General features: G+C 53.2%; 1 protein-coding gene across 6 annotated transcripts in view; it reads left to right on the top strand.

The window, feature by feature from the left end:
- LHPP (phospholysine phosphohistidine inorganic pyrophosphate phosphatase) overlaps positions 1-25,060 on the top strand; it is a 97,408-nt gene that overhangs the window by 24,786 nt on the left and 47,562 nt on the right. For 3 of the 6 annotated variants that reach the window (XM_039870760.1, XM_039870763.1, XM_039870761.1), the window contains exon 6: positions 10,835-10,926. The exons of 2 other annotated variants lie outside the window; for them this stretch is intronic. In XM_039870760.1, the coding sequence (XP_039726694.1) occupies positions 10,835-10,926 (92 nt within the window). Of the gene's footprint in view, positions 1-10,834; positions 10,927-16,824; positions 16,957-25,060 lie in introns of those variants that run through there. One more of the 6 variants, XM_039870762.1, reaches the window with a different exon arrangement.

Here is a 25,060-nt window from a genome sequence, read left to right as displayed (position 1 = left end):
CGTGTGGAGCCGGTCTTCTCCAGCTGGCCGTGTCCTGAGAGCATCGTTAAAGAAACTGGACACGTGTCTGTAGTTGACCCCAGGCTGCCCTGCTGTCCATCTTAGACATGGAACCAGGGGTCAATGTCAGTGCCCTGTGGTGAGGCTGGTGCCCCAGGATCCCCTGGGCTTCCATTACTGTTGGACCTGAATTTCCCACATGAGCTCCAGTCTAGAGCACTGGTCTCTCACGATGCTGGAGGAAGATGGCCCTCTGCCACGCAAATCTGGAACCCCTGTGCTCGGACCACCCCCCCGCCCCAGTATTCACAGATGTCAGAAGGCACAGGGTCTTGGGGTTCCAGGAAACACCTAGGAAGTACCCTGTGAACCTGGTGGAGAAAAAGAGGCTTGTGTTTCAATGAATGAAGACTGCAGAAATAAATAACCTGTTTTTTCATGATTCTGTTTCATAGGGCAGAACTTCTTTTTTATTTTGATAAATTACAAATATACATAGAAACAGAGAAAATGGTCCAGTGATTTCCCCCATATATCCATCACCCAGATACAACAGTTAAAAGATTTTGCCAAATTCCCTTTTTCTATCCCTTCTTTCTTTCTTTTTAAAATTTTACTTGTTTTTCTTTTGTTCTTGTGTTTTAAAGCAAATCCCAGACTTATTGTTACTATATCCTTTCATATTATAGTATGCCTTTCAAAAAAAGATGGTTAATTTTGACTGTGCAATGCTTTAAAACACCTAACAATGGCTAAGAACACAAAAAGATGCTCAGTGTCACTTGAGAAGTGCAAATCAAAGTTACACTGAAGTCCCACTCATACCCACTTGGATGGCCATAATAACTAAAACAAAAACAAAAACACACCGGAAAAAAAGTATTGGCAAGAATGTAGAGGAATTGGAACCCCCATACTGGTAGGAATGTGAAATGGAGCAGCCACTATGAAAAATAGCCACTACGGAAGATAGTTCTTGAGTGAGTTAAACGTAGACTTTCCACACGACCCAGCAATCCACTCCTAGGTATATAACCAAAAGGATCGAAAACAGGCATTCAAATAAAAACTTATCCGTCATTATTCATAGGAGCATTATTCACAATAGCCAAAAGTTAGAAACAGTGCAGATGGTCCTCAGCAAATGAGTGACAAACTAAATGTGGTATATTCACACAATGGGATATTTCAGCTATAAAAAGAATGAAATACTGATAAATGATATAATGCGAGTAAACTTTGAAAACATGGTTAGTGAAAGAAGCCAGTCACAAAGGCCACAGTTTATATATCATATATTTATATGAAATGTCCAGAAGAGGCAAATCCATAGAGACGTAAAATAGAGTAGTGGTTGCCAGGGGCTGGGAGTGTGGGGGAACAGGGGTGACTGCTTAGTGGGTATGAGGTCTCCTTTTGGAGTGACAAAAATGTCTGGAACTAGATAGCAGTGATGGTCACACAATATTGTAAATGTGTTTAATGCCGCAGATTTGAGCACTTTAAAATGATTACATTGGTAAATCCAATGTGTATTTTATCACAATGAAAGAAAACCTACTCCCCAAAATCATTAGCAATTCCTTAGTATTATGTAATACTGATCTGAATTCAAATGCCCCTATCTCAGAAATGTTCTTTTACATTGATTTGGTTAAATCAAATCTCACAATGTCTATACTTTGCATGTGGCTGTTTTGTATCTTAAACCTCTTTTTAACTTTTGATCATGGAACATTTTACATATCTCTGCAACTAGAGAATGTAGCGTAATGAACCTCCATGGACCCATCTCTGAGCTTCAATAATTATCAACTAATAACCACTTTTAAAAAGTTGTTTTTAACTGTTCATTTTGAAGTAATTTCACATTTACAAAAAAGTTGCAAAAATAATACAAAGAATTCTCACGTGTCCTTGAACTGACTTCTCAAATGCTAACATCTTACATTTACATAGAACATAGAACAATTATAAAATCAGGAAATTAGCACTGATACAAGACTATTTTTTTAGATCGCCTTAGAATTCTTTTATTTATTTTTAATTTTTCAGCTGGAGTTGACATTCAGTATTAGTTTACATTAGTTTCAGGTGTAAGCATCGATTGCAAGACTCTTAACCTAGAGACCCTTCTGCAGATGTCAACAGCCATCCCTCCAATACCTTTTATTGGGCCACTTACATTTAGCAGTCATGTCCCCTGGTGTCCGTGACTCTGGGGCAGCCCCTCGGTCTTTCTGTGTGGTTCAGGACCATGGCATTTTTGAAGAGTACTGGCCAGTTATTTTGTAGAATGTTTTTCAGTTTGGTTATTTCCTTATGTTTCCCCATGATTCGATTTTGAGTTATGCATTTTTGGCAGGAATCTCCCAGAAACAATGCTGTGCCCCTGGGTACATCGCATCCGCAGGCATGTGGTGGCCCCCTGCTCGTCATTGGTGATGTTCTCTCTGATCCCAGGGGAGGTGGAGCCTGCCAGGGTTCTTCACTACAAAGTTACTGTTTGTCCTTTTGTGACTAATATGTGTCTTGTGGGAGAGCACTTGAAACTGTGTAAATATCCTCTTCTTATTCTTTTCCCCTCTTTACTTTAGCAGCCACTGATAATTCTTTCCTGAAACAGCTAGTACTGTTTGCCAAGTGGCCATTTTCTGTTTCATCGTTCCGTCTATATTTATTGGAATTTACTGTGAGGAAGGGCTTTGCTTTTTTTCTCCTATTGTTTATTTATTCCAACGTGGACTCGGGATTTTGTTTTATTTCATGAGTTACAGTCCATTTTTATGACCGTTTACACATTATTCAAATTGTCCTGTATTTGGCCATTGGAGCCCATCTCCAGATTAATAGCCACGTGTTCGATCTGTCTTTCTACCCACACTTCTCCCCTAGATTGTTTGGAATCAAATCCCAGAAACCGTATCACTTCTGCAAATATGGCTCTAAGAGATGGGAATTCTTTTTAAAAACCAATAATGCCATTATCACATCTAAATAATCCTAACAATAATTCCTTCATATCAAAGGATATCCAGCCCATGTCCACATCTCCCTGACTTTTACGGTGATGTTGCTTACAGTTGTTGGAATCTAGAGCCAAAGGAGGCCCTTGCACTGTGATTGGTCACTGTGATTCCTAAGTGGTTTTGAGTCTTATCAGTCCCCACCTCCCTTTTGTTTTTCCTTGCAACGTCCTGAGGAACAAGCTGGGTTGTTCGTCTTGTGTGGTGTCCCACTGGAGTTTGCCACTTGCACCTCCGTGGTGTCCTCTCTGCCTCCCGTGTATGGGTAGTTGGATCGCGAAGCTTGGTCAGAGTCTGGTTCAGGTTTTTGACAACTGCTCTCTAGGCGGTGGTGTGCCCTCCATCAGGTGGCACAGGATGTCGGTGGTCTCCTTTTGTGGTATTAGCAGTGACTGATGATCGGTGCCTAACTTCATTAACTCATTAAGGGCTTCAAAACGGTGATATTCGAATTCTGTCTTTCCTCCTTCATTGTTTTGCTCTGGATTACTTCTGTATAGGAAAACTCACCAACTGTTTGTTACCGCGAGGTACAGTCCATATACCTCATGCCTGTTTCTCTCCCATACTTATTAGTTTTCAAAATGATAACTTGGTTCTCTAATATCCTCTCAGGGTGACAAAGATTTAAAAATACATATACCATAAATAAATACACATAAACATACTTTATGTGTTTCAGTCCATTGCAGTTATTATCTTATTGATGTTCAAAGTATTTCATCTGTGACCAGTGGGAGCCTTCAGATTGGTGTCTGAGTGGTTTGAAGTGATCCCCGTGTCTCGGGGGTGGCAGGTTGTTTCATAGCTGCCTTGCACACTTCCTGCTCTCGGCCTGGACTCCACCATCCTCCTAAGGAGCCATGCTGACTTCTGTGGAAAATAGTATTTAGAAACCATAATCAGGACATTAGCAGTTCTCGTTTCTGGGTTGGTCATCATTGCTAAGCTTTTTTAGTTGAAAAATATATATCTTTAAACATGAAATGCATCGTGAGTTCATTCCGAAACTTCTGATTCATATTCACACCTCTGGGTTTGTACTTGGTCTCATCAATCTTATATCTGTATTTCCTTTTTCTATGTCAAAAATTCTGGCTCTTAAGAATACCAGTATCATCAGTCATTTGCTTTGGCCCAGAATACACACCAGAGTCTCGAATCTCCAAAGTGCGCCGTGTGAAAGAAGCCAGGCACAAAAGAGAGAGTGCCACCACCAGCGCTACCAATGTCACCAAGGCTGGGACAGTACTGTGTTGCTGGGCCAGGGGACCGGACTGTGACGCACAGTATCACTGTGATCGCTGATGACTGAATATAGAAGACTGGTGACTGGTACTGTCGATGATTGGTTTTTTTGACAGTCCTTTCTTTTTGCTTCGAGCAGATCCCTCTAGAGATTTACCGTATTTTAAAGCCCTTGGAATAGTTCTCCCTGGGTGTTTGCCACCAACAGGATCCTCTCTGAATTCACTTTACTTCTGATTTTTAGGGAACTGGTTTTTCAGCATCTAAATTTGTGTTATAGTTATGTAAATACGTGGTTCCCAGATCAAACCCTCAAAGCGAGAATTACTCAAGGAGGTCTGGCTTCTGCCCTTTTCCTTCTCTTCCTACCCATCTCTCCTAGGTCCCTGTTTTTACAATTATTATGCTTATTTTTTCATTTTTAAAATATGAACAACTATATATATACTCATCATACTCATAGGATGTATTTTAGAATAAATTCTCAAGATAACGTGTTATAGAGTGGGAGAAAGGCTGTGGTGGTAATGTGAGCTAAAAACCAGTATTTATAATTATATGAGCAGTGGTCACAAACCATCTCAGACAGCTCCCACCCCCGCCAGACAAAAATAAGATACTGTCCCTGCCTACAGAATAAGCCCCACGAAGCTGAATGTGAAGACATTGAATTTGCTTATATTTGTATAGTTCTCCCTTGGGTGATATTCACCCCTCCCCAACACACACACACATTCTTTTTTTCTTTTTGGCATTTTCCAGTTATTTCCACATCACATTCCACATTCTGAATGAGAAGCTGCCCTCCCCACACCCCAAAGGGGAGCCAAGGCCCTTACGGGGGTCAGGTTAATCCAGGCTCCTCATTTGGCAGGTGCTGGGGCTTTGGGGTCTGGAGTGGGCGGTTAGGGTTCTGGATTCTTGGAGGGTTGTCTGCTGAGGTCATGTTCCTGCAGCCGTCCGGTCCCTCACTAGCATCTGTGGCCCCGGGTAGCCAAGGAATTTTCTCTGGTGGCTCCAAGCACATGTGGCGAGGCTGAATCTTATTTACCTGCCACATTATCATTCTCTTTCACCTCCCAGTCTCATACCTGTCTCTCCCTTTGACAGACAGTTGAGTGGCAATTATATGTTCTTAACGCCCCCACCCCACCGTTTTTCTAAAATGGCCCATAATGTTCTTTGAGCCTCAGGATGTATAGACATCTTAAAGCAGTATTTCAGCATATGGCCATTTCAGATGAACTGTGTCTCATCCACAAGGTAATAATTCTATGTTCCTGCTTCCTTATTTTTAATGAAAAATGCCTGTGAGGAGCTTTCTTGCTGCCGTAGTGCCGGGCTGTGGCAACCCTTAAATTTTTCAAGCTGCTTTTAATCAATAAAGTTATCACCAGTCATTTCCCTTGATAACTGCTTTTCCCCAGACCTGGACTCGCTCCTTGCTACTGAGGACTTTTCTGCCCGCCCTGAGAATGGATATAACCCCCCAAATCCAATTTTCATTTTAGCCTTTCCTCTATTGCTAGACATAACAGATCGCTGGCATTATTCTACTAGATGGGGAATTCAGACCTCATAGAGGTGAGCAGCCCCTTTCTAGGATTCAGTAATAAGGCAAAGAATAACATACCTTAAAGATTACTTCTAGAATCTAGAAATACCTAATTCTCATGCTTTGAGGCTTCTGAATCAGTGGGTTTGTTTGGTTTTTTGCTTCATACTAAAGCCCAAATGATGTGAAAGTTTTGGCAGTTTCACGAAAAGCCCCATCAGTTGCAAATTATGTGGGTTCAGTGGAAATGGGGACTGTTCCAAGCAGATTGCTTGGGGGCTGGATGCTCCCATTTCCTAGAGGGGCCCGGGGCTTGGAAGGGAAGGGGCACGAGCGCCGTGCATGCGCGGCACACCCTGGTTCTGTCGCGTGCCCATTTATCTCATGAAATGCTTGCCCTGTCCCCTGTCGTAGTCGCTTGCATTTCCGTTTTAAGGTTAAGACTGTTTCTCAACCTTGGCACTGTGGACCTTTTAGGGCCAGATCATTCTGTGGTGGGGCTGTCCTGTGCACTGTACGAGGCTTGCTGATAGCCTCCTAGAAACCACAGATGTCTCCAGCCATTGCCAGATGTCCCCGGGGAGCAAAATGACCCCCAGTTGAGGACTGCAGCATTGGGGAATGGTCTCACAGAAAATTCTAGCATTAAACCCAGGATTCCTCCACTGGGGAAGGGTGAGCCTGCGGCCCAGCCCTCTCCTGGCCTCTGCTGTACCCTGTTCTCAAGGAGAGGCCCGCGGCATTTCAGGATTTTCAGATTTGGCAAATGAAGTTTGAAAAGGCCTATTTAGTAGTACAATGTCATTTTCTATCTTGAAAAATATTACAAAATGAAAATATTGTTGGTGGGATACAAACTATAGAATATAAAGTTAGACACAATGCTGAGTGGTGAGGGTAGGCGCCCTCAGGACGGCCTATCAGAAATGAGGGTGAGGCCTGCGGGGTTCCCCAAGGAAGCCTGAGCGTAAAGCGTAGGCTCCGCCCCATCTGTTTGCTACCCCCGTTCTCAGGGCGTTAATTTTAGCTGTGTGGCTCTGGGAACAGTCTGCTCCCCTGGTGAGGTCTGTCGGTGGGGCGTGGCCTCCGCCTCTTCAGGTGTGTCCGTCAGGGAAGGTCCATCCCCTCTCCTTTGTTGGCTGAGCCCCGCCCCTGGCCCAGGCCCCGCCCCCTGCCGTGCTCTGTCCCTGGGGCCAGTTAGGGGAGGCCTTGCGGAGACTTTATCAGCTTGCAGAACCTGGAGAGCTAGCGCCCGTCGTTTCTGCACCCTTGTTTGAACCCGAAGCCCCAGCACAGGCCCAGCACCGCGGCCGTGGCAGCGGGTCCGAAACCGATGGCAGTTTCAGGAAATTCCAGCTCTGAGGTTGTCTTTGTGTCGTGTCTCCTAGTCATAAGGTATCTTTAAAACCTCTTGTCTTCGTTTTTCCTAGACCTTTTCTCCCCTAGAGCCTTTTTACTAGATTTCATTTTCCTCTCTTCAAAACACAAGCATTTTTTATCTGATGATAAAATAACTTATGTTACTAAAGTAGTAAGAAAACTTCAGAAGTACCAGAAAAAAATAGTCATCATTCCACTCACCTAGAATAACACAGATCATGCTTAACCTCTCCGATTTTTTTTGTGTCTCCATGCACATTTTTAACACAAAATTGGGGTAATCCTGTATGTGCCATGTGAAACCTGATTTCCCCCCGTAATATCGTATTGGGAGCCGTTTCCTTTGGGCTTGTTCTAAGTCGTATTCCTTCGTGCAGATTCCAGTGCTCTGTGCCAGGCCCCTGTCGTTGGAGGTGGAGGTGGCTTACAGCTTCCCTCTTGTGTCTAACCCTGGGGGACAGCCCCGTGTGTGCGTCCTTGTGCAGTTCCTCGTTATTGCTTAGAAGCCCCAGCGGTCAGGCTGTGATGCACGTGGCTCATTTGTTTCTGTTTTAGGAGGGCGATGTCATTTCACCCTCCTCGCCAGCTGTCTGCAAGTGTGCATTTTCCCGCACCAATACCTGCTGTCTGACTCTATAAAATAGTGGTGTTTGAGTTTTGCTGGGTTCATATTGTTCTTTACGCATGTAGCAGACCGTGGGGGAAATTAGCGATTACTTAATCTCCAGGTGTCTGAGGGGACCTGGGTTCCTCTGAGCATTCCAGCTGAAGGTCTAGGCTCATCTCATTGCGGGGTGTCACCTCCAGGCCTTTCCACGGGGGTGTGTGCCCCTTGGGGCTGAAATTCAGACCAAGCCCTCTGCTCCTTCAGCACAGCCCTGCTGTTTGCTCTCCCGAGAGAGGGTGAAGGGTGCTTCCCCTGCCAGGGTCCTGGGATAACCAGAAAATTGATGAAACGCGGGCTTTCTTGTGAGAGCTCCTTGGCGCTGGGCATCATCACCGTCAGAGCGGGTTCTTCCCCTGGCACCAGGATGGTGAAGAGCGCACCATGGCAGGCGGACAAATGCTCGAGACGGACGAACGCATCTGCTTTTCGAACCCAAACCGGAAAAGCTGCCGAAAGGGCTGGGGCGCCCCGCTCCAGCTCACCTGACTCCTGGGTTCTGTGGGAGTCCGACCCCGCTGTCTCCGACCGGCTTCCTCGGACTGTGTTGCAGGCAGGAGGCTCGTGCAGCCGGGCCTGACAGGTAGCGTTTTTTTTATTTCCCCTGACAGCGCACCTCTTGACCTCTATCTTCTCACCAATGATTTTTTAAATCCTAAATGATTCGGCAATAATTGCTCCTCCTCGCGTGATTATTGCCCTTCACTGATAGTAAATCTGCGAACTCCCCAGGGTCCGAGGGCGTTTGGCGTGCGGCGCCCACACCTGGCCCCGCCAGGCATCACCGCTCCAGGCAGCTGCACCCCTGTTCTCCAGCCCCTCGCTCGGGCTGCGGGGCTCCACCTGGATCTGGGCATTGGTGCGTTTTGCAGAACCACAGCTGCCGCTCCATGGAAGAGCCGCCTCCAAGGGCACAGATGTCCCTGTTCCATCCACATGTGCCACATCAACAAATGTCCTCACCCAGGAAGCCCCAGAATCTCTCCTCTGAGGGGGAAGTGTTCTGCTGCCTCAGTGTGTGTGTGAGCACAAAAAATTTGATTTGCCCCTGAAGCATGGAAGGTGCCAGGCGTGACACGTAATCATTGGAAGACCTGTTTCATTTCCAAGGAACCTTCTAGCAAGAAGGCCCCAGCCTCTGAGAGAGCCCTAAGTTGGAACGCCATGATGGTTCACGGGCTGACCTTAGCATTTCGAGACAACTCAAGAAGGGCAAAGTGGAATCTCACGCTAGGGCTGACAAGCAGCCTGGCCACCTCAGCCAAGCACCTGCCCGCTCATCGTAGCTCTCTGACGCACCATGCATTTTTTAGGAATTATTTTTCTCTCTGTGGTTTATTTTAGGTAGTATCTATTGCTATGTCTTCAAGTTCATTAACCTTTTTTTCTGCATCGTCTAATCTGACACTAATCTCGTTCAGCACTTATCTCATTCAGTATACTTTTCAATTTATACAGCGTAGTTTTCTTACCTAGAATCTTGATCTGGGTCTTTTCTTTTTCCTCCCATGTCTCTACTTCACTTTTGAAACACATGGAGTATGGTTACAATAACGACTTAATGCCCTTGTCTGCTGATTCTCACATCTGTGTTAGTTTCTGGGTCAGTTTCGATTGAGTTTTCTCCTCATTCTGTGTGATACTTGTCTTCTTTCTATGTCTAATTATTTTTTATTGGATACCAGACTTTGTGCATTTTACTTTTTGGGACGCTGGGCATTTTTGTATGCCCATAAGTGTGTTTATGTTTTGTTCTGGGATACAGTCAGATTACTTGGCAGCAGTTGATCCTTGCAGAACTTGCTTTTAAGGTTGAGAGGCAGCACCAGAGCAGGCTGTAGCCGAGGGCCAACGATTCCCGGCCATCGAGGCAAGGCGCTCCTGGGAATGTTTCTCAGTGCCCTGCGAAGTACAGGATTTTCCAGCCTGGCTGGTGGGAACAGTCACGTTCCCTACCTTGTGTGAGGTCTGAGCAGCTCTCTGTAATTTTCCTGCGAGATTCGTTTCCTGGCCCCGGATGGTTTCCTCACTTGCCTGAACTGATTGGCCGGCTACTGAATACTGCGTCATTTCTGGAGGAGTCCGCCGTAGAGCTCTGCCATTCTTTTCTGGGTAGCCCTTTCCTCTCGGATACTGTTTTCTTGGGAATTCTAGCTGCCGCGGTCTCCCGGCTCTTAGCAACGTCTCTTCAACTTGGGGCGTCTGCTGTGTTCCACCTGGTTCTCCCTCTGTGCGCCCGCAGCTTGAAAGGTCTGAAGGCAGTAAGCTGGGGAAGCTATAGAGGTCACCTGTTTGTTTCCTGTGTCTCAGAAATCGTTGTCCTGCTTGATGTCCATGGTCTTGAAAACTGTTGTTTTTATATAGTTTGTCTGATTTTCTAGTTGTTTCAGGTGGGAGAATAAATCCTGGAGGCAGCTTTTTAAAATGACATGTAGGCTGTGTGCATTTCCTGTGTATGTGTGTGTGTGTGTGTGTGTGTGTGTATTTGTTTGCACATTATTTTATTTTTTATAGTAGCACCTTCACTGTTGAAAGGAAAACCCGTTAAACTGCGACCTTGAAAGATTTGCCAAAGATTTACTTGGTTTACACAGAACCAAGGATTGACAAAATAACCTGGCTACAGTGTTTAGTCACGGGTAAAATTCAGCCCACGTTCAAGTAGACGCAAGACAGTGCCAGCCTTCCCACATGTCCTTGTGGTACCATATCGCTTTGACACCTGCTGATTGATTTAATATTGCCCAAATATGTACCGTTCAGAGCCACGGCCCATGGGAACACTGGGAGATATATTCGAGGTGGGTTGACTTTTAATCAATGGGATGATGCTATTACCTTGTTTAATTTGTACGACGGTGGTTTTAAACCTCAAATCAAGCAGTTTATTATGTCGAAAAAGATGAAGGGGCACAGGAGGAAAGCTGACATTACTTCTGCATGCATCTCACTGCGGGACAGGCCGTCATGATTGGAGATGACATCGTGGGGGACGTCGGCGGCGCCCAGCGGTGTGGAATGCGAGCGCTGCAGGTGCGGACCGGGAAGTTCAGGTGAGTGCGTCGCGCGTGGCCGGCTTCCTCTGCCCGCCTTCCTCCGTGGATTCCGGGGTGGCCACGTCTTTGTTCTGTTTTGGTGTACGAAATAAAGGGGATTATCCCTCCCAAATGGCAGAGCAGCGTGTGGGCACCCACTGGCTTTCCCGGGACAGTCCTCTGAGGGGCCTGGCTGCCCTTCTGTAGCAGAGAGTGGTCAGGTAAAGCAGCTTTGACACCGGGCCCAGGTTTCAGAATGGGTTTGAGTAGGTGTGTGATGCGCTGCGGCCGTCCCAGGCCGCTGCCCGCCGAACACGGGCCTTGCTCCGTTGGAGCCTAGGCTGCATGGCAGCGGTTGTGGCTCATGGGCACTCAGCCTGCCTGGTCACCCCCACCTCCTTTTGCTCCGCCTTCCCCGTTCTTCGAGAGGCAGAGACCCCATGGTCAGGGGCAGGTCAGGGATGCTTTGGAACAGAACCTCTGTCTGCAGAGGAGTTTGTGTTTTCTTCGATGGGCCAGAGGTCAGCCTGGTCTGGGCCACGTCTCTGACGGACACCTGTTGGGGGTTGGGCCCTCGCAGCACGTGGAGATGCCTTGTGGTGACCGGGCTCACTCGGCCGTTGAGAGTACCTAAGACATCAGAGTGTTGTCTCGCCTCATTCTAGATGGTTTTAGTTGCAGCCATTCAGAGAATATAGTTTCGTGGGTGCCGGAGAGACGTGGTTAAACCCCGGTTAGCTGGGGGGACCGGATTTGGGGAGGGGAGTGCTACGTCTGTCCTGAGGGACCTTCTTGGACAGGATCAGGGAACTAGACGAGAGGACCTGACTCTCACTCTGGGGCCCCTCTCCTGTGTGAGACTTCAGGGACCTGTGGGTTTAGGGGCTGTAGGTGGACACGAGGTAAGTGAGGAAGTCTTGGGGCTGTGGGGTCTGAGGCCAGGAAGCCCGGTCCCTTCCAGCCACCTCCCGGACCCTCCCAGGGTTCAGAGGTCCTCGTGGAGCCCTTGGCACACCTGGAATGGGGATCTTCTTTCTTCCCCAGCGTCTCAAAGGAGGGTTTCCTGGGTCCCCTCAGCAAGGGTGTGAGGTTGACCCCACTCACAAAACAGAACAGTCTGTCTAAGATGCCAGCCTGGGGCTCTGAGGCCCCTAATCCCAGCTTTTCCCCAAAGTTGCAGAGCCCGGTCCTGTGGCTGGGCAGTGGGACGTGGCGCCCTCTGGGTGACGCCCTGCTGCATAGTGCCACCTGGCCCGTGGGCCCGCCCCAGTGTCAGCCGTCCCATCAGGAGCCAGCTGTCCCGGCAGCTGTCACCTGCTCAGTGAGCATCACTGACCAGGATCACAGGAGTGATGCTTCTTTGTTGAAAACCCAGTGGTGTGGCTTAGAAGGAGGTGAACAGTGAGAACTATGAAGTTTATTTTCACAGAAATTCTTCTAGGTTCTTGGGGGAGAAAACATGTCATCTGTCCCGACTAAATGGCGCCTCAGTTGGGGTCTTTCCGGCCAGCCCAAGCTGCGCACCTGTAAACCAAGGACATACCGACCTTGCCCCAGGCCCCTAGTGTGCCGCTAGGTGGCTGGGTCTCTGAGACGGTCCACACACACAGTCGGATGCCCGGGGACGTGCAGGGGGTTGTAGGAGGCTGCATCCCACCTTACGCCACCTGGGTCAGCACCTTTCAGAGTCCCCCATACCCCCGTTTCCTGGCGAGATAAACCCCGTCAACGGCCACATCCCTCCAGACTGCCCTCTCTGTGTAGATAAATGTATAATATATACTTTTTTTTAACAAAAACGGGATTATATTATTTCATAACCTGCCGTTTTCTTGAGCAATGTTTTATGGCATCTTTCATGGTTATCCTTCTTCATTTTAAATACCTGAGCAGGTGCTGCCTGTAAGTACTAGTCTCATTCCTGGCACTTGACAAGCCCTCGGGAAAGGTGGGGTGATGATGGTGATGTCCGTCTCACGCCCTCGCGGGTACAGCCACTCGGCCCTAAGTGGAGAGGATGGGGCTTGGCCTATCTTTTCTTGATGGTGTTTAAATTTCAGACCTTTTGATTGGTTTGTTTGTAAGGCTGTGAGTCTGCCTGTGTTACGTGCAGGAGGGAGGGAGAAGACCCTTCGTTCAGGTGAGGTAGTGCATGAGCCACCCAAGGGGAGGCCACGTGGTGGAGCAGGAGCCTGGGTTCTGTGTGCATGAAAGCAGGTGAGACCTCTCTGCCGCTGGCCACTCTAGAGCCAGCCCGTTCCATACGGTAGCCACGAGCTGCAGGTGGCTGCTGAGCGCTCGAAATGAGGCCAGTCCAGAGCGAGGTGCTGGAAGTGCCAAGTTCAAGGTTCCAAAGACCGAGTGGAGAAAAAGGATGCGGAAGAGCTCACTCGTAATTTCTTTTCGCTGATGGCAAAGGCTGATACTTTATGTTAATTTTGCCTGCTTGTTTTTATTTTTGTTAACGTGGCTGCTAGAAGGTTCTGGCTTGCCTGTGGGGCTCTCCTTAGGGCTCAGTGCATTTCCGTGGGACAGCAGGGCGCCTGCACAGCCCCCTTCTGCCTGTAGGTGGCACCCTCGGTGCAGAGGCCGCACCTTGGCTGGGGCATGACCTGATGGACAGTCATAGGAGCTGTGTGCTCTGTGGCCCTCAGGGGCCCACAAATCCACAGAGGCCCCTGCATGGTGCTCTCTGCGGGTGTGTGGCCGGCTCAGGCCAGAGCACGGCCTCAGAAGTCAGCGGCACCCTGGCAGCTGGGCCAGCGTCCCTTCCCTCCCGCCCCCCACGCAGCACCCAGCGACTCCTCTCGGGCTGCCCCCCGCCCCGCCCCAGAGCTCTCCGCCCTTCCGGGCACCTGTGTGAGCAGGCAGCACTGGGTTTAAAGATCAGCTTGTCCCCTGTCTGCATCACATGTGAGCTGGGCAGGGACAGTGTGCAGTGTGTGAACCTGTCCTTTCCATGTGTTGGGCCTCTTATCTGAGTGGCCTCACAGGAGCCAGGGGCCACTGGATGGGTCAGCAGGGCATTAGAAGGCCCCGTGGACCCTGTCCTCTGTCAGTGGCCTTGGTCTAGACTTGGCTGAATTGGGGGAGCCAGACGAGTGGAAGATGGCCTTGTCATGGGTACAGGTGGCAGACAGCTGCTCACACCTGGCCACAGGGCTTCTCCACCTGCTTGAGGCCAAGGGCAGGGACGGGGAGGCTGAGCCGAGTGCGAATCTGCGCGGGGGTCCTTCCAGTCTCTAGTACTCGTAAAGGAGGGAGGCCAGAGGGGGTGGCACAGGGCCTCCCAGTGGCCTTGCCGCAGGATGCCCCTCAGGCCAGTGCCTTCTCATGTACACACATGCACATTCACATAGGTGCTCACGCACACACGTGCAAGACTGTGTGTCCGAGGCCACAGCGCTGCTGGGGAGTGTGTGACTGGGGCTCGCCCTGCCGGGGAGTGTGTGACTGGGGCTCGCCCTGCCGGGGAGTGTGTGACTGGGGCTCGCCGTGCCGGGGAGTGTGTGACTGGGGCTCGCCCCGCCGGGGAGTGTGTGACTGGGGCTCGCCCCGCCGGGGAGTGTGTGACTGGGGCTCGCCCCGCCGGGGAGTGTGTGACTGGGGCCCGCCCGTGGCCGCAGCTCTCCCTGTGACTGGTGTGTCTGTTCCCCTTGCTTCTTCCTGCCGTTATCGCAAATCGGCCCGAAGAGAAGAGGACGGAGCCTCAGAGTTGGGCAAGGTCGCAGGGCGGCCTGAGCTTGGGAAGGAGAAGTTTGGTTCCTTCACAGGAAGGGTCTGGAGCTTTGCCCGGGGGCGGGGTCCTAGGGCAGCTGGCACATCCACCCCGCCCAGCAGGGCTGCCCAGGCCTGGACAGAGCAACACAAAGCTTTCTTTTCATTCCTGCTGTTTGGACGTCCAGCCTCTGCCAGGGTGTGGCCCTCACCTGGCTCGCAGGTAAAGGCGTTTTGGGCGTTCTCCCCACTACCTTGTTCCCGGCATGTCTGACACATTGGGCCAGCTGGCAGGACCTTCCAGCCTGGGGCCAGTAGGCTGCTGCTCCTCCAGACTCCTGGGGACCCCACCCTGACCGCAGGCCCCGAGTGGGCCAGGGCGTTTCCTCCATCGCGGGCCCTGTGCCCACTGAGGGCCAGTATCGGTGGTCTCAGTGAGTCCTGGAAACCCAGAGGGTGCTGGTTGCACCATGAGAGGCCTTTTCAGATGAGGTGGCCTAGGCCACCTAGCGAGGCTTCGCAGAGGATGGGCTGGAGCTCTTTGCTGGTGCCTCTGCTGCCACCTTTTTCCTACTGAGAATATCCTGTCCTCGTGGTCAAGTTCTGCAGAGCCACAGCCGCTCTGGGAGCCAGCCCGTAGACCCCTTCCTGTGTCCCAGTGACAGGCTTCATCTCCCTTGGGGCAGGGGGCTGGGTCTCCCATTCTGGCAAATTCAGGCAAGGGGTGTTCTTCCCAGTGTTAAGATGCCCTGCCTGTCCCCAGTGGAGGAAGGACAGCTGTCAGCACATCTGACAGACCCCCTCCTCCTGGGGATGTGCCGGAAACGGGGTGTCGGCTTTCCGATCTGCTCCCCCATCACTTCCCAGCCCACGCTGCGCCCTGCACCTGGCACCCTGGTCCTTCAGCACAGGTTCGGGTGCCACCGCTCGAAGGGTGCCCCACCATTCATGCTGCGTGAATGAGTCAGCTACTCGGAGCTCGCATTTGATGGTCCCTTATTTGTTATTGACTCAAGGTTGGAAGATGTTTTATGAGCCCAGTATATTCTTGACAAGCACTTTGCCCTTTTGGACTTGAGAGGAAAAGTTTCTGGGCCCAGGATTTGGACATTCTGCAAGGTCCCCCACCCCCGGTCGGGGGCTCAGCACTGCATTTGCACCCCAGCTCGGCTGGGCCCCAGTGCCATCGAGAGCTTTCCGCCCAGCAGGGTGGCCCATGGCTCTGGGGTTCCAGCGGCCTTGCTTGAGGCTGGAAGGTGAGGGATGCAGAGACCTGGACGGTGGGAGCTGAGGCTGGGTGGAGCCACCCAGAGCCTGACTCGGTCGCACGTCAGACAGCTGCTGCCAGAGCGTCGCCCTTGACTGGGTCTCTCGTGACTTTGCCGCCACCGACTTCACCATTTTTTCTGTAAGAGGCGCTGGTTTCTCTTCAAAATGAAATAGACTTTTTTTCTAGTGCCAGGTGGCGTTTGAGGGAAGTGAATGAACCTGGCTGTTAATTTTTCAGCAGTGGCAATGGCAGAGTGAATCTAGCAGAGTTCAAAGCCGGGGATGGTTGTCACCAAACAAGAGTGACCACTGTGGGAGTTTAGGACCGAGCTGGTCCCTTCCCCCTTTGTCCCTGCCATGCCCAGGGAAAGGAGCCGTGTGGAGATGAGCTGTGACTTGAGCAGGGTCTGGGCCAGGTCAGGCTCTGAACTCAGTCATCTGACTCTACCCAAGGGCCTGGCGGAAGGAGGTGACAGGTGGCAGCCCCAGGAGTCACGTCTTTGCTGCCATTGTAGTTAAAGCCAACTAAACCTGAGCCCTCCCTTCAGCTCCTGTGTGGGGGTGGGGTAGGAGCAGGGGCAGGGGTGCCAGGCAGGTCTGGGCAGCTCTGTCTGGCTGCAGCGTGTCAGAGAAGTAAGGGGACACCGCGCTGAGCGTGCAGCAGGAACTGTGGCCCCAGCGTCCTGCCCTGGGCTGGCCGCCTGCCTGGAACGGTCTCCAAACCCGGCAAGAACCTTGCCACCTGGGCTCTGCCGATGCCCCTCAGGACCGACAGAGCCTGCCTGCAGGTGGGGGGCAGCCCCTCTGAGATCTGGGGACAGCCTTGCTGCCATGTCGTGGCTCGGGGTGGCCAGTGCTTTTGGCGTGGAGGCTGGGGGAGGGGGAGTCCTCAAGGCTTCTCATTGTTGCTGCTGCTTTCTGGCACACCAGGGAAGGCACAGTTTTGGTCCACGGATGGAGTCTCTGATTTCTGCATCTTCCCCATGAAGGAGAAAAGGGTGGCTTGTGGCCCCCCGACCCCCACCTCGCAGACACATCTCGATGCAGTTCTTCAGACAGTCACACAATACTGGTTTTCATTGTGTCGAGGTCAGTGTGCGTCGTGGGCAGGACCCAGGATGGGCCACCCTCCTATACTCCTCCTCCCCCTCTCTGAATGTTTGCAGAGCACCCACCATGTGCCAGGCGCTGTTCTGGCAGATGTCCCTGCCCTCCAGGGTTGTTCTCCCTCGTGGGGACGGGCAGCAGTGACCCAGTGGCTAAACCACAACCGAGATCCTTCTGGAGAGTGAGCATCAAGGCCTTTTCTGATGCTCGCTGGCCTGCCAGCCGCCTCGCCCAGCAGCCAGCTCCCCCGTCTGCCCAGCTGCCCGGAGCGTGCGGCCTTCCACACCCTGCAGCCCTCCACGCCCTGCGGCCCTCCACGCCCTGCCGTGCTCACGTCTTTCTCTTTCTGGGGCCTAGACTGCCCCTCCCACCAGGTGTCCTCAGGTGGTTGTCCTTCCTTCAGGCCTGACTCCGCTTCTGGGAAGCTCCTGGGAGAACAGCCCTCATGGGGTCCCTCAGCCTTGGGCTCAGACTGTCTCCCTGCCAGACTGGGACCCAGCCCTCCTCGCCTCAGTGTTCCCTGGCCTGGCGGTGACCCCTGGGCAGCTGAGCTGACTGCTCGGCTCACAGGTGGCGGGGCTGAGAGGTGGTATGAGCCCAGGTGCCTCCTCTGCTCCTCACCTGTGGGCCCCGGGTCTCAGTCCTGTCAGTGTCCAGCCCCCTCATTTAACCCATGCATTCCGTGTGGGGGTCACGTTGCCCCTAAAGGGGCCAGAATTTTTCTTGGGGGTGAAAAACCTTGGGTGTTGTTTGTGGCCTTCCAGAGGGACACAGGGTCGGGTGGTGGGTACCTCTTGTTTCTGCCTGCTGAGTGTGATCCCTGTGTTCCTTTGGGGTCACCCTCCCCGACCCCTGCCCACCACAGGGCCACAGGCCTGGACATGGGGCTCAGGCTTGGCCAGTCCGGAGCACACCAAGCTCCTGACCACAGTGATGGGCGTGTGACCTGAGTCAGGCCAGTGACTTGGCCGAGGCTTTTCCAGAACCCCTAGGAAAGTGGCCAGTGAAATATACACTGAAAAGTACCAGTGGCCATCTTGGTCACCCCGGGGAGAACCCTGCCAGAAGGCGAACCCCATAAGCAGGAAAGCAGGAAAGCAGAGCCTAGAGACGGAGAGGTGCTTCCGGTGACACCGAACGCCTGGATCTAGTTTGGTCTGAACCGCCCCCGCTCTGGCTTTTGGTGAATGGGCCAGGAAGTCGGCATTTTGGCACCGCAGCAGCAGGAGCCCTCGGGGGAGCCGTCCCAGGCTTCCGCTTTCCTTACACACGCGGGTGATGGGGTGTGCCAGGCCCGGTCCCGCTGCTGCCCTCTGCGAGGGCCGGAGAGAGACCTCCGCAGTGGCCTTCAGCTGCACACTGCGGGCTTCCTCCGTGCTCTGGCGAGTGCTGGGAGGGACCTCATTTACCCTCGGAGGCCGCTGTGCCCGTGAGCATGTGTCAGAGCTGCTCCAGGATAGGACGAGCTGCTGGAGAGGGTCAGCCCTCTTCACTGGCCATGACCCGCAGGGGCTGGCGGACCTCCTGCTGGGAGGTGAAGAAGGGACTGCAGCGGTCACAAGGCCAGAGCTAAATAAAGCGTCAAACCATCCGGGAGTCTGGTGACATTTAACTGGCACTTGTGGGTACTGGGTCATTTATATACCTCTGGTCCCTGGGACTGCCCTGGGACGCTGGTCCTGTTTCCCCACTGACAGACACTGAGCTTTCAGTGGCACCAGCTTTTGTTTGCAGATGGAGAAGCTGAGGCCCAGACAGGGCAGGGGCCTGTGTCCTGTCATTTGAGCCTTGGATTCTGCCCAGTCTGTGACTTCCCCCTCTAGGTCATGGGCTGTTAGTGGCAGAGCTGGAGCCAGCTGGTTAGAACCGCAGGTATGGGAGCAGGTGTGTAGGTGTGTGAGCTGCAGAGAGGCCGGAGGGAAAGACACCTGCTTGTTACAGACGATTTGGTTATGTCTTCGCATCCTGGGGTGTCTTCTAAATGTTTTATGAAAGCGTGACACTCTTATGAGAACAAGAGTTATTTTTTAAAGTAAGTTTGCATCCTCCCTTCCCGTAGGTTTGTGAACATGGGGGATCCTTAAAAAGAAAAGCCACCCGAAGGTACAGCTTCATTAGTTTACAGAGACTACCCCACGTACCCTGACGCTCCTGAGCCGTGTGCAGAGCTGACCTGACCCCCCCCACCTGGCTGGGGCCCCTCCTCGCCCACAAGATGGTAAACCCGAGGAGATAGGCCTCCTTGTAACGGAAATGCCCCAGCTCAGCCTCCCCTGCCTTGCAAGGGCGTGGCCAGGGGCGCGGTCTGCACCCCCTGAGGTGTTTTATCCAGGAGGGATCCGGACGAGGGGCTCTGGGCTTGTGACTAAGCCCGGCGGCTTCTCTGTGACCTCCCCACAGCTCTCCCTCTGCCCAGGTGGCAGGGCCGTGGCCTCGCCGTGGCGTCACTCTGTCCCACACCACCTCGTGTGTACACGTGCAGACACGTGCACATGCAGACACGTGTGCAACTCACGTGCACACACATGCGCACACATACAAACGTGCACGCATCCACTGCACACGCACACATACACATGCACTCACATTACGCACGTGCGCACACCCACACGTGTGTACACACGTACACTCACACGTGTATGCACACATGCGCATACGTGTACATATGGGTGCACATGTACACATGCGCGCACACACATGCACATTTTGCCCTGTGGCAGGGTGGCCACCTGAGGGAGGACCCCAGCCTCGGGAGCATAGAACGGGTGTGGACTTGCAGACTACAGACCCCAGGAAGCGGGTCAGGGCATGTTATGGGCAGAGGGGCCTGAATCAGCCCTAGCTGGAGGCGGGTGGTCAGGAGGTGGACGCGAGGCTCCCCATGCTGAAGAGCCAGGCCGGCCTGGACCTGTCACATGAAGCCAGTCCAGGCCCACCTGCCCCACGTCCTCTGAGTGGACACTCTGACGGCAGGGGACAGGGAGACCTGGTGAAGACCCGGAGGTCAGCGTCAGCCGCAAGGCCTGCTGCTCTCGCGAGGGTCCCCAGGGAGCCCGCATGTCCGCATTCTCCCCTCCCTCTGCTCCCGTCCCCACTCTGCCCTTGGTGTTGCTGCCTCTTTCCAGACCTTTTAGGGTTGACTTTCATTTCCCTGCCTCTTCACGCTGCTTTCTGCTTGGGCCGCTAGAGGGCGCCTTCCCGCCCGGTCTGAGACAGGCGGGACCTCCTCTGAGCCACATGGGGCCAGACCGCACACCCCGCACGGCCCCTCCACGCTCACAGCCCTCTCTCTCTCCCGCAGCTGCTGTGTGTTTCTGCCAGGACCGGGGCAAACTGGCCCCGTGCTTCCTGCCTCTGAGAGCCAGGCCCTGGGAGCTGCTGCAGCAGGCTCCCGGAGCTTGTCCGCCCCCCACCCCGCCCCTGCCACCCTTCCTGGGTGCAGTCGGTGAGGCGTGGAGAACACGGAGGTGCTGGGGGCCGCGGGTCTCACTGCCAGCTGCAGAGAGAATCTGCTGGCAGCCTGGGCCCCAGGACTGACAGCAGGTGGATCGGCCCCACGTCAGCCGTGCCAGTGCCTTTTTTCCTTTTCCAGCTGGCGCCTTCTCAGGGGAGAGGAGCCTGGGAACTGCGAGTGCTCTTGGCGTGGGGCCTCCCAGCAGCCTCTGCGCGTGCGGGAGAGGCCGGTCTCCACTCCGCGAGGCAGCTCCCCAGCCTCTCCCATCTCCCCTCCCGTCCCTGCCCGGCCTCCAGGCATTCACGCACCTGCACCCTCCGCCTGTCCCGCCTCCCCTCACTCAGCTTGCCTGAATCTCTGTCGTCCAGGCCTTCCCTGGTGTTGGAATTCCCAGAGTCTTCCCACCTGGATGGGTCCCCGGCTCTGTATAATACTGGCAGAGGGGCCGTCTCAAGGTCAAGGGTAACCCTTGGCAAGCTGGGGTCTGTGCTGGCCACCAGCCCAGGGCCATTTCTCTCCTAAGACAAACACAGCTCACCTCCGGGAGAATTATCTGGCACCCCCTTGAGTTCCTGCAGCCTTCTTATTTCCAAATGATTTTCGAGATTTCCAGAATAAACAAACTCCATGTACCCCTCTGCCAGAGCGACCCTGTCCAGACTCGCCAGCTCTTCCACTGACTCCTTTATAGAGACGAAGACCCAGGCCCAGGGCAGCCAGCTCCTCATCCTCTCCAGGCGTCTCTGGCCCCTGGCATCTGGGGCGCTTCCCCGGCGTTGCTTGGACTGTCACGATATTGAGTTGTGAAGAGTACAGGACAGTCATTTTGTCTTGTTCCCTCATTATGTGACTCAGGGTATGCACTTTGGGCCAGTGCATCGTGTCCAGGGGCATGCGTGTCAGCTTGCTTCAGTGTGGGTGACGTTGACATCGTTCGATTAGGATGTTGACTGCCCTAAGGTTATGTAAAGGTATGGGTTATTTTCCCTTTTCGATTAATAACTAGTTTTGGGGAGATACTTAGAGACTAAAAATTCTTTCTTCACCTGCTTTTATCCACTAGTTTTAATGTCTGTTGCTACTTCTTGAATTAATTATTTCTGTGATGGTTGCCAAGTACTTCCATCATTGGTTCTTACATTTCTTATTAGTATTTTGCTGCAGTGAAGAATGTTTTCTTAGCCCCATTATTTATTTGTACCAGAAAGGACTTGCAGATTACTATTTAATTTAGCGGGTTATAATCTGTTATTACTGTAATTTACTTTGATGCTCATATGGTCCCCGAATTGGCCAGGGACAGCCCCTCCAAGCTGGCTCTGCGTCCTTTTGACACATCCCCACCGTTCTGGAGCCCTTCCTTACTTTCTGGCACAAAAAGATGTTTCAGGTTCAGCACGTTCCGTCTCTGCCTCAGCTCTAGAGTCAGCCTTTTCTCCAAGGAGTCCTGGTTTCTTTTAGTGGAAAGTGATATTTAGAGTCAAAGACCAGGGCGCTGTCTGCTCTTGTATCGCCTCTGGGTGTCGCTGCTCTCAGGCCCTCTCCGTGGGCAGAGGTAGGAAACATGCGCATGCGTATACACGCGTGCTTCACACATCCGTCCGTTCGTGTCTCTGCACCTAATTAACTGTCGAAAACCCTGAGTTCACAGCAGTACCTCTGATTCCAGTCCAACACCATCCCAGCCTTCTGCCTTTGCAAATTTGTACCTTCCTTCTCCAGCAGAGAGAAACCTGGTTTACATTATTCTCTCTCCATTTACTTGTTTGCTGAGGCCGCTTGTGTATAGACAATCCCTGACCTCGCTGGGCTGCCATCCACCCGCCACCCACCGCCCCAGAGCTCTCCTTACGTGGTACCCTAGTGCCCCTCCCACGCCTGGGCACTGCGAGCTGCGCCGCCCCCCCGCCTCGGTAACAAAGGAAGACCCCAGGCCTTGCTGGCTCATGTGTCTCTCCACTTTCCCTCCCTGCTCCTTGAATCAAGGGACTGAGTCTTTGCCAGTTTTGTTGTCCCCACAATGCCTCGGATGTGGCGGACGTTCTGCATTTGTTAAACTGAGTAACACGGTCTTCTCCATCGCGAAGGGTCTCTCAGCCTCCCAGACCCTTTTCACGTTCAGGGTTCTCATCCGAGCCTCGCAGGTAGGCAGAGAAAGGCTTCTGTTTTGTGGGGAAGAAGCCAACTTGCCCGGCTGGTATGAGTGTTCCAGGGAGTTGCCAGCGTGTCTGTCCCAGTTGTCCCTATGCCACAGTGGAAGCCTAGCCACATGGTATGAGAGTGTCCTTTGCGATGGCAGCCAGCGCTCGCCTGGCTGCTGCTGCCTTGGAAGAGATGCTCTCCAGAGACAACCCCAGGCTCAGTGCTGGCTCTACCGCTCACCTGCCAGGAGGATGCTGAGCCTCAGCCTTCTCACCTGTAAAATGGAGCTTTCGGGGGTCATTCCCTCCGCACCTCCGTACCTCCGTCCGGTACGGGAGGAGCTCAGTAAGTTCCCGACTGCAGGGCAGGCCAGTGAAACACGGGTGCATCACGCAGCAGGACCCCGGCTGCCGGCGCTCCCTCCGGATGTCCGGGCATTCCCGAAGGCAGGCTTGGCCAGGCCCGCGCTGCTGGCTGCAGTCACAGGGGGCGTGGACTGGGACAGTCAGGGCACCACCACTTTGAAAACTTACCCGCAGAGACCATGTCCTCTGATTTCCAAAACACATTCTCCATCTTCCCTTTGTGGGGGACTGGATGGCAGGGCTCAGAAGTTTATGCACTGGGGTAGGGGCAGGGAAAGGTACAGGTACGACCGTGTAAGAGTTCTCTTGCTGCTCGTGACCTTGTGGCAGCTGGGCAGAGCGTGGCCTGCAGCGGGGCCAGCCTCTCCCAGAAGGATTGGAAAAGTGGGCTGGTCCTTAAATGGGGCGCAGTTGGCTGCATCTGGGCCTGCTGCGTGGGAAGGAGGGACGGCTGCTGCCGGCCCTCCTTGCCCCCATGCCAGGAGAGGCATCTCACCCCTGCTGCTGGCCGCCTGCTCCTCCCACCCAGCTGCATCCAAAAGGCAGCTCAGCTTTTCAGGCACCTACTACATGTTCAGCAGTGTATGGGGAGACCAGATGGATGAGACGAAGTGGCTTGGACAATCCCCAGCCCAGTGCTGGGCCTGGAGCGTGTTCGGGGGGACCCTTTGCGGGGTGCTTAAGGAGGACTTGGCGAGATGCAGAATGCAGGGGTGAGGCACATGGGGTGGGGGTGGCAGCTCAGGATCACCTGCTCAGCAGGGATCAGTCGTGTCTGCCCTGGTCAGTGACCTACCCTCCGTGGGTCCAGAGCGGGACGCACTGTGGGTTCTGAACGTTTGGGGTTGGGGCTGAGGACAGCAGGGCCCGGAGACGGTGGGCCGGCTGGAGCAGAGCCCGTTGCTGCAGCAGCACCTCCCAAAGGCCCCAGAGTGAGACCAAAAGGCGGCAGGCAGCAGGAGAGGTCCCGCAACATGGTCACCTGTGCTTAAGGAGCAGAGGCCCCTCGGGGCCGCCTGGATAGCCACTGCCAGGAGTCCGGCAGCGCTGTCTTTCCCCCCGGCGCTAGGCAGCTGGGGCCGGGGCCAGGGCCGGGCTGGGTCCGCCTGGGGCTTCCTCCTCCGCACCCGCACCCGAGTGTTCTCTCTGCTTTTTTGCTGTTGTCGTTCCCTGTGGGTGAGATTGTGAAGACAGCAGGTGGCCGGGAGGGGGCAGCACTGGCTCGTCAGAATCTGCAGTGGCACGTGGGCGGGAGGCCTGAGCTGCTCTCAGCTTGACCAGCCCTGGTCCAGGAACAGGGCAGCCGGGAAGGGCCTGGATGGGCTCTCTGAGCCGTCAGCCAGCACATGGGCCTGCATGGGCTGCTTCGCCTCTCCATGCTCCACTCCTGTCTGTAACATGCAGATGCTGCTGCTGATCTTGCAAAAGGCTGTACAGGCCAGCCCGGCAGGTACAGGTGAGCCTGTGGTGAGCCTTGTCTGCTCTCTCCCTGGTGCCTGACCAGGATCTCTCGCGGTTCCTGGCACTGTCTGTAGCTCAGCCTGGCTCACGCGGCCTGTGAAGAGCTCATTGACCTGGCTGTGTGAAGTAGCAGTTAGGTCTTGCAATTGGTCCCAAATGAAGACGTTCGCAGGACCTGGGTATTTCCTCACATGTCCTGGACTCATCTGGAAGATTTCTCTGTAGGCAGTGTTTTCTCTCGGTCCTCGGAGTTACCAGCACATGGGGTGCGTGGATCCCGGCCAGGCTGTGTGACCGTGAGCCAGGTACTTGTGCCTCAGTTTCCTCACTGCAGATGGAGGTACTAATGTCTCAGCTTCCTGAGGTCATTGGTAAGACACTAATTGTGACAGCCACAGACATAGTAGGACCTCCTTCACCAGAGACTTCATTAGTTTGCTTACCCTCAAAACAACCACACAGGATGGTTAACTGATATAATTTCAGAGAGGTCATGGAACTCACCGAAGGTCACAGAGCTGGTGAGAGCCAGCTTCCAAGCCGCTCCAGCCTGTGCAGGGTCACCTGGGATCACTGTCCTTCAACTGTCTGCTAGTCCTGTGGCTTTTTCAATCGCGTTGGCCTCTGGGGGCGTGGG

The sequence above is a fragment of the Pteropus medius genome, unplaced genomic scaffold (assembly GCF_902729225.1).
Source record: "Pteropus medius unplaced genomic scaffold, Ma_sr-lr_union100, whole genome shotgun sequence".
In the NCBI taxonomy this organism is placed as follows: domain Eukaryota; kingdom Metazoa; phylum Chordata; class Mammalia; order Chiroptera; family Pteropodidae; genus Pteropus; species Pteropus medius.
Note: the sequence above shows the minus strand (reverse complement) of the source record. Positions and strands in the feature narration are given on the sequence as shown.